The sequence below is a fragment of the Lotus japonicus genome, chromosome 5 (assembly GCF_012489685.1).
Source record: "Lotus japonicus ecotype B-129 chromosome 5, LjGifu_v1.2".
Lineage (NCBI taxonomy): Eukaryota > Viridiplantae > Streptophyta > Magnoliopsida > Fabales > Fabaceae > Lotus > Lotus japonicus.
In genome coordinates this window covers 44562511-44571104 of record NC_080045.1, presented here as the reverse complement: position 1 = coordinate 44571104, position 8594 = coordinate 44562511, and the positions used below count along the sequence as shown (strand labels likewise).

General features: G+C 38.2%; 1 protein-coding gene across 1 annotated transcript; it reads right to left on the bottom strand.

The window, feature by feature from the left end:
• Window positions 1–4164, bottom strand: LOC130717007 (transcription factor UNE12-like). The gene is made up of 6 exons (XM_057567093.1): window positions 3697–4164; window positions 2684–2803; window positions 2520–2585; window positions 1526–1591; window positions 867–944; window positions 1–772 (listed from the first exon to the last, which is right to left on the bottom strand). Exons 1-6 carry the CDS (start codon window positions 3991–3993, stop codon window positions 542–544), a joined length of 858 nt encoding a protein of 285 aa, XP_057423076.1. The 5' UTR covers window positions 3994–4164; the 3' UTR covers window positions 1–541.
• Window positions 4165–8594: the final 4430 nt, after the last annotated feature.

The following is an 8594-nucleotide window of genomic DNA, read 5'->3' as shown; positions in this document are numbered from 1 at the left end:
TTTTGAAAACAAACAAAAAGCACCATCAATTTCAGCTGGACTTGCAACACCCAGCATTATTAAAGCAACCATTATCCATTTCACCTATGCATTTCAAATTCTCAGGAGTTGCAACACTAATAAAAATATAGACACCAACCTAACCTTTAACAAGGTCCCACTGCCCACTACAAAAACTAAGCCCCACCACAAAAGCACTTTGATCACCATCCACTAATCCCCGCCATTGATACAAAAGGAAGAGCATTTCAAAGTGAACTTTGACAAGTTATTTCCCTTTACATGAAATTTTCCAAGACAAGATGGGGTCAGCTTGCATTTTTTAAGCTATTGACATCGAACCCTATATTGACAAAGCAGAAAGAACGGCAAAAAGGAAAGGACAATGGCATCCTACTTTGAATGCAACTTGATGAGAGCCAATGACTAAAGGAGGTTTGGAATTGGAACAGACGAATAACGCGTGGGTCCCAAAACTATAAGGTGACCCCTCGATGGCTCGATGGGATCACTGAAAGGTGAACCGGTGCCTGAGGTTTGTCTATGAAGGAGGAGAAGTTTCAGGCTTAACTATACTAGAGTTTTCTGATGGTTGTGACTGGTATATTGCTGATGCTAGTGAGATCGGCATGATGCAGAGTGCCTTTGATTGGAGAAACTGCATGGCAGCCCCAATATTTTCTTCCATGAGCTTAGCTACCTGTTTTTCTGTGCCGTCATTTGACCACTTCTCCCAGGCTGGTTGGTTCCTTCCACCCTCGCCACCTTCTTCCTGAAAAATACTAAATTTTATGAGTTGTTTGGAAAAGAAAACAAAATCGTGCCAAGTGCCAGATTCACATAAATTAGAACTTATAAATAATCACCTCAACTGATGATAATGGGATGTCAGTTACCAGTGGCGCCACTGCACCAGCTCCACCTAATCTACTCATGCTCAGAACCTGAAAGACATGTATTAACCATCAGTGGAAGTCCTTTGCATCTTCGTTTCATATTACTGAAAATTTTGAATCTGGATCTGATAAAAAGCCTTGCTTTCACTTTTATATTCAAGAGCAATATTTATTTCCAGTCTCCCACACAAGTCAAGAGATATCATTGAAACTGTTATCATGTTTGCAGAAATAGCTTCTACTATTCACAGATATTGAAATCAGACCATTCATTAGTGAAAGACAATGGAATCCACAACTGAAGACCCTTAGATATTATTTGGTAGTTAAAGTATCTACAGTGCAAACTAATGTGAAAATGCTATCATTAGATTGTGATATTGACTATACTTCAGTAATAAAATCCAATGGCTAATAGGTCCTGCACCAAAGTGGTGCCTAAGGCTCATGATCACAAGTTGAAACCCAACTAAATGATGATTGTTAAGGTTGAGAGGTCAAAAGGCATAGGTTGTAACAGGTTCAACAAAATAAACCACAAATCCTGTCTATAGCTATCATTAATTGTAAGAACTAATAACGGTAGAAATCAAATGTGAAATCCATGAAGATTACAGGAAAACATTAACCTTCACTTGAAGCCTTAAGAACTTGACATAATCCACAATTTCATCCAGCATGACAGCTCTATCTGTCTAAAATAAAGTACAAATACAAAATAATATTAGAAACATTTTAAAATTATACAGCCGAAGGTAAAAAAAAAAATACAGTTAATTATTCAATTGGTCCCTATATCTAGATGCCATTTTCAAAACTCAAACACAAGAAGTTGGCTTTAAATCATTCTTCAAGTGGACACACACACATAAAAATAAAAATAAAAAATAAAGCCTCATTCTCATATCATAGAGGAATCATGCATCTGACCTTCCACAGGCCGCACGTACTGCCAAAGGAAAAAAATTAATCATCGATATGCAATTACCATCTTTTAACCTATAAAAGGTAAGGAAGAAGGCAAAAAGTGCAGGACCCAAAAATTAACACTTCATGCCAGTCATTGCATTCAAAAACCCCAGCATAATGTACTGTCCAACAGACACAGACTTCAGCTTCAAGGCACTAATTGTCTGGTTAGGAGTCACATTTGGGGAAAAATTAGCTCCTAGATAAGCCAGAACTCATATTCATGAATTGAAGCATTTAATTTCAAAAATTTATACAAAATGCAAAAAAGAGTCGCATGTGTCAAAATATAGCCACATAAATAATGTCTAATCACCACATTCTGACATTCACATTAAAAGGACAGACATGACCAGTGGAATTGTGGAATTATAGATAATCATGTTCTGACCAAGTATGCAATGAATAATATCTACCAAGATTCATAAAATAACCAATATCTACCAAGACAGATCAGTCTTACACACCCCTCAAAGTCCATTTTCAGGATTTTTTTTATTTAATCTGCCAGTAATTGAAAGGTATAATCAAATTTAGGGATCCCCCAGAGGGGGGGGAGGGGACCTCTATCTTTTCTCCATTCAGAGTAAACATAAAATCCTTACTTATCACTACATAATGTAATAAAATTGACAAGTAAGAGAAGTCACATACCTTGTTAACACTAGGAACCAGTTCTTGCAGAGCTCTGATTCTTTCGGCTATTCTTTCGCGGCGCAGCTGTTATTTAGTGGCAAAATGAAGAATAAAGAACAATTAGCTAACCAAGAGCATCACAAAAAGAAAGTTCATATTGTTGAAAATATCCCAGAGTCTACCCTTTCAGCTATGCTGTGTGGATCTGTAGCCTGTCCTCTTCTAGCCCGCACTCTAGGACGCATAGGTGGTGGATGTGGAGCAGAAGGAACAGTAGTGGGCATAGGTTGCCCATGAAAAGCCTGCAAAAAGTTATAATCATAAAGAGAGAGAGACAGAGTAAATTTGCTACTTGATCAATTTATCAACAAATCTTTTTCAGGCCCTTCCAAAAGAAGAAAGGTAAGTATAAAAAATTCACAATCAATCTTGCAAAAAGTAAGCATTTATTTATAGATTACTTGAAACTAAGCATATATGTGTCCTATATGATTTAAAAGCCTCCTGTGAAAAATGGCCCTGTGTACTGGTGTCAAGATCCAAAAGGCCTAATTTCTACTATGTCATATTCTCACATGTTCAAACAAATTCATCAAAACATGCCAAACAGGCATGAACTAATATGACCTAAGATTGAGTCAGTCTCAGAATCCATATCTAACCATGATTCATTCAACTTCAACATGAATTCTTATCTGAATTCTGAAGGCTATTATACTACAAGTCAAGTATATACAGGATGATCCACTCAAGAAGCACAAAATTTCAACAATAGCAACTGTTGATGCTGTTGCAAGTTGTCATCGACATACGCAAGCTGAAAATATTTGTTACTATGCCAAGCAGTTGAATAATGTCATTTCTGAAATTTAACAATTAGAAAACAAAATACCATTCCACTGCTTGTCTGTTATTTCCATTAAAGTCTAGAATGCTTTCTACTCTATTTGCATTCTATAGGCTAATCTAAGTGAAAAAGCAAGTTGTTTATTCCAACTTGGTCATTTTCTCCCTATAAATGCTTATTGAGAAGTTAATCACTTCAAATTCAAAATGATCAATATTTTCACCAAGTCAATTTTAGCTTCAACAAATGATCACATGCCAGAAGTGGAAACAAAAAAAAAATCTGTTTTATAGAAATATAATTCATGCAATTTTGTGTGAAGAGAAGTGAAAAAGGCTATGATGTTACATTCTTATGTCTGGCACCAACAACAACATCTTCACGGAAACGATTACCACTCCCGGAAGCATCATCAGGCTTCAAGAACCCTCCTCCTTTCCCTTGGTCCAAGCTCAGTCCCAGCTGATAAACCGGCGAGTGAAAGCCGGCTCCGCCGGCGGCGAGGTCGCCGGAGTTGAGCTGCAGCATCATCGGAGCGTGCAAGGAAGAAGCGTCGGTTCCGTCGGCGGAAGCGAAGTTTGGGAGGCCGAGGATTTGCTCGAGGAAGTCGTCGGCGGCGGGGGCGTCGGAAGGGTGATTCGCCATGACTCGGTTTGGACTCGGCCGAGTTGGGAAAACGAGTCGAAGTAGAGAAATTTGAGTTTTGCAAGTTTCAGGTTCTGGGTTTTGCCGTATTTGTTGTTGTTGGTCTGTTTTTTTGGTAGTAAACTCACTCGTCACTTCATCGAGAGGGGTTTGGCTTTATTATCTTTGTTAAGAAGCGCTACGCTTTATTGTAGTGTTTCTATTCTTTTGTTTTTTAATAAGAATAAGAACTACTTTTGTTTTCGAGCAAAACTTGTTTGTTTTAAAGGCTTCATTTATGGAGAATTCATTTCTTTTGAGGCTAAGTCTAAATAAAGAAATGAAATTGATCGGCCTAAGCCGGTCAAATCACCCGGGGAGGTGTTAATTGAGGAGGAAATGAGAGAACTCTAGCTAAAGAGGGCTCTTTCCGGCGGGGTGGAGAGAAGTGGCAGGGGCCAAGCACTGTCACCGAGCTCGGGAGGGGTTCCAGCAAAGACGCTCTGATGTCTAAGTTAGTGCTTGGGAGTTTTGGGGAAATCTCAAAGTTATCGGAAAAATAGAGTGTGTACCTGACTCTGCTTGAGAGAGATCCTTATATGCCCTTTCGTAGGGTAGAGATACCTCAAGATGGTGCAATGAGTGCCTAGAATCCCAGCCAGTATGGGATGTTGGATCTCTCTAAGAGCATCTCCAATGCAAGATTCTTAGTTCTTATTTTTGAGTTAAAAACTAAGAACTAAGAACTTTACCATTGGAGGTGCTGACATGGAGCTCTTAGTTCTTAAAAATAAGAACTCAGTTCTTATATAAGGAGTTTTACTTTTTGAGTTCTTAGCTTAAAATATTAATTATTTCTCTCTCATCCAAATTACTTTATTACTTTATGAGTTTTGTTTTTTACTTTATGAAAATAAAAAGTATAAATAATGTGGTTGGTGAGACCAAATGAATAGTGGTAAGAACTAAGAACTAAAAACTCATGGTTGGAGCAAAATTGCTTGAGAGTTGCTTAAGCACATGTGGCAATACGGGCCCACATGAATAATGCTAAAAACTAGGAAATAAGAACTAGCATTGGAGATGCTCTAAGCCACCTGATGTTCGTAGTGATCCAATGATTAGGGGTTCCTCGTTAGTGAAGCCATAGAGTCAGTGATGGGATTAGTGAGGTGATAAGAATCTTCCCTCCATGGGTAGCCGGTTGGCTCAGTTTGGTCACCCCCAAGACTTGATCGACGGAGATGGTCGGCTAAAGACGTGACCGGGAGGGGATGGAGCTCGATTGACCTAGGGGGTGATCGGCTGGGGAGCCTCTTGGAATAGAAATATAAATCATAAAATGTAAGTTTTAACCATAGATTAAATTAACTTGTAAGATCCTGTAATTTAAAAACTTTCAAATGAGATCTTATATTTTTAACATTTTTATAACTAAAGCTCAAGATCCTAAATGTGTTAAAATTTGCAAAATTACTCGGTCGGACGAATCTGATCAAATTCATTCAGTGAGTGTTGGTTGAAGGGAGAATGACGAGTTTCATGATGTATGGGGAGTCTGTCTCTAGCGAAGGGTTTGTAACTCCGTCAATGAGCTACGTCGGGGGTACTGCGAAGAAACTCAGACGCCCAAGTTAGAACTATGGAGTTGGCAGGTATGAGAGGATGTGTGTACCTTTTATGGGATCGTGTTTTGAGGAATCTGAGGTTCAAGCGTTTGTAATGAGTATTAGGTACGACTTGCTTAATCAGATAGGGGGGGAAGTGTTTGCGTATTTTAGCTAGGGCTTCAAGCGCCGCGTTTGATCCTTGATCAGTGGGCCGCTAGCTTTTGATGGAAGTGTGTGATGGGAATGTATTGGGTTGGAGCACTCGTCTTATGAGAGTGACTGTCGGAATGACATCGGTTTCACAATGTGCCCAATCAGGTGGAGATTGCAAACGATTTTGTTGAGGTTGTAGTTGAGAGAAGAGAGGGGATCAGTCAGTGGTTTGTCCTTTGTGATTTCATTATTACGGGCGAAATGTTCAAGTTTGAGTTGCCCATAACCTAGTACAATTTGCTTGCGACTCTTCACACCTTGTGCCGGTTATATGAATACTCAGCATGGGTTCTTTGTATGTCACTAGAGGGTGAAGTCGAGCTTGTGTGTAATACGCAACAAGATTCTTGTCAATGCTGGGAGGTGGTTTCCTGACTGCGGGAACATTTTTTTTTATAGGAAACGAAATATATATTAAGTCATAGAAGTACCCAATACATCCACCTGAAGGAAAGCAACTAAACTCGGGGGAGCATTCTCCAGCCAGTCAACATTGGAAAAATCATAAGCTAATTTCGAAACAAAATCAACTGCTTGATTGCCCGACCTCCTAACATAAACGAAAGAAAAAGACTCAAAACATGAAGCTAAAACCTTACAATCAGAAAGAACATCAGCACAATAAGAAATCTGCACATCAGTCCGATGCCAAGCCTTGACAAGCAGTTCGCAATCAGACTCAAAAACTACTCGCTTGAACCCAAAATCCAAAACTTTCTTCAGTGCCCAGTGAAAGCAAAGTGTTTCAGCCATAAGAGGGGACGTCATAGTTGTCATCGGACCACTAGCAGCAACCACGAAACTGCCCTCTCCGACTGCCGGAACATTACTTTTGATATTTTGCTGATTTTCTTAACAAGAAGAATGCAAGATATTGGAAATATATATTTTTTAAGGAAAATAAACTTTTTTCTTCACCTTTTAGAGGACCCACACCGGATGGAAGGAAATTAAAAAAGGACTGTTTGCTTTATTCTCGGCGAACTAATCCTATGCTTGAGAGGTTCCTTTGCTCCTCAAAATACTAAATTCTACACATGTCCATTTGGAAAATTTAAAGAGTGCATCATCATCTACTATTACTTGAAGAGTTGACAGAAAACCATAATTTACATTCAATAATTGTGCACTGGCCATTCTTTTAAGACGGAAACCGTTCTCAGACAAAGCTTGAAATCGGAGTTGATGACACTGTACACGATAGGGTGGAAGATGGCAAAGCAAGTGAAAGAGGCTGCGGCAATGTTTGTTTTTCTGTTTCAGTCACATTAGAGCATTTCCAATGCAAGGTTCTTAATTCTTATTTTTGAATTAAAAACTAAAAACTGAGTTTTTAACCATTGGAGGGGATGACATGGAGTTCTTAGTTCTTAAAAATAAGAACTAAGTTCTTATATAAGATGTTTTACTTTTGAGTTCTTAGCATAAAAAGTTAATTTTTTCTCTCTCATTCATTTAATTTAAGTATTAAATTAGCATTTAAATTTAAATCAAAATTATATGGAAATAAAAAATATGAAAATAATGGTATTGTAGGACCGGATAAATAGTGATAAGAACTAAGAACTAAGAGCTCATGGTTGGAGCAAAATCTGCAAAGAGTTGCTTAAGCACATGTGGCAGTACGGGCCCACATGAATAGTGCTAAGAACTAAGAATTAAGAACTAGCATTGGAGATGCTCTTAGCACATGTTCCAATGCGAAAACACTTCCGTTCAGTTCACGTGTCAAACACACTAAAAAATTTAGTTAGACATAACCCACATGGAAATGATCTTAATGAAAGTACAGTGATATCATGGTAACAAAAAGCTTCAACTGCTAGGTGAAGACATCCCATTGTCGTTAATCTATTAGACCGTGCCGTGGTGCAAGTTACATCACCGGTCTAATTGGCTCTTGCATGAAACACACTCATCTACCTTTATGTTTCAATTCAACTTTTTTTTTGAAATAAGGAAACCAATGATCAAACTACAAACTTATGAGTCCTACAGACTTTGATAACATATCATGAACTAACTATTCAACAAATTAAGATTTCAAAACAACTAAATCATAGAAATGCGCCAGCATTGTGACCTTGGCAAAGCGATTAACAATTTGAGTTTGCCATTGATGGTAAAGCAACCATAGGTGGCTTGAGGGATAAGGGAACGGCAATGCATAAAGGGAAAGAGATATTTGGGGAATCTGAGTTTATGAAAATTAGTGTGTGGAAAATATTATGGCTCCTAATTAGTGAGTGGAAATATATTATTGGTACCCTATATATTGAGTTAAAATGATCATATATATCCCTAGAAGACAACGCCAACTAGGGGTGCGATAGACACAGTCAAGTTAAACTTTGCGTAAATATGTATGGCCTACTTAAATTTTTTGAGACATAAGCCTGATTGTTTCCAGTGATATTCTAGCCTTGTTGAAAGCATGGTCTGGCCTGATATCGAAACAAAGAAAAATCATTCACAAGTCTTCATCAATTAGCTAAAGTCTTCTAGGAGAGTTAGTTCTGCCCTGCATCCCTCATAGACAACTCAGGAGGTGGGATGCATTATGATGAACAACGTCTAATTGCATGTTTGAATTTCCTCAAAATCAATTATAAAACCCAGAAGGCAGAAGCTAGACACATAAGCTTCCTCCCATAATTGATTTTGTCTTTCGAATCAATTATAGAAGAAACACACTTAGTCTCCAACCCACCCCCCTCTCCAAACTCCAATAACCTCTTCCCCAGATCCATTAAAAAACAGTAAGAGTTAGTTCTTGAATACTATCAACCAAAGTAAAAA

Coding starts and splice junctions, on each gene's coding strand:
- LOC130717007 (XM_057567093.1), bottom strand. CDS start 3,993: ATGGCGAATCACCCTTCCGACGCCCCCGCCGCCGACGACTTCCTCGAG. Junction 2,804..3,696: donor TTGGTGCCAGACATAAGAAT/GTAACATCATAG, acceptor AACTTTTTGCAG/GCTTTTCATGGGCAACCTAT. Junction 773..866: donor TCCCATTATCATCAGTTGAG/GTGATTATTTAT, acceptor AGTATTTTTCAG/GAAGAAGGTGGCGAGGGTGG.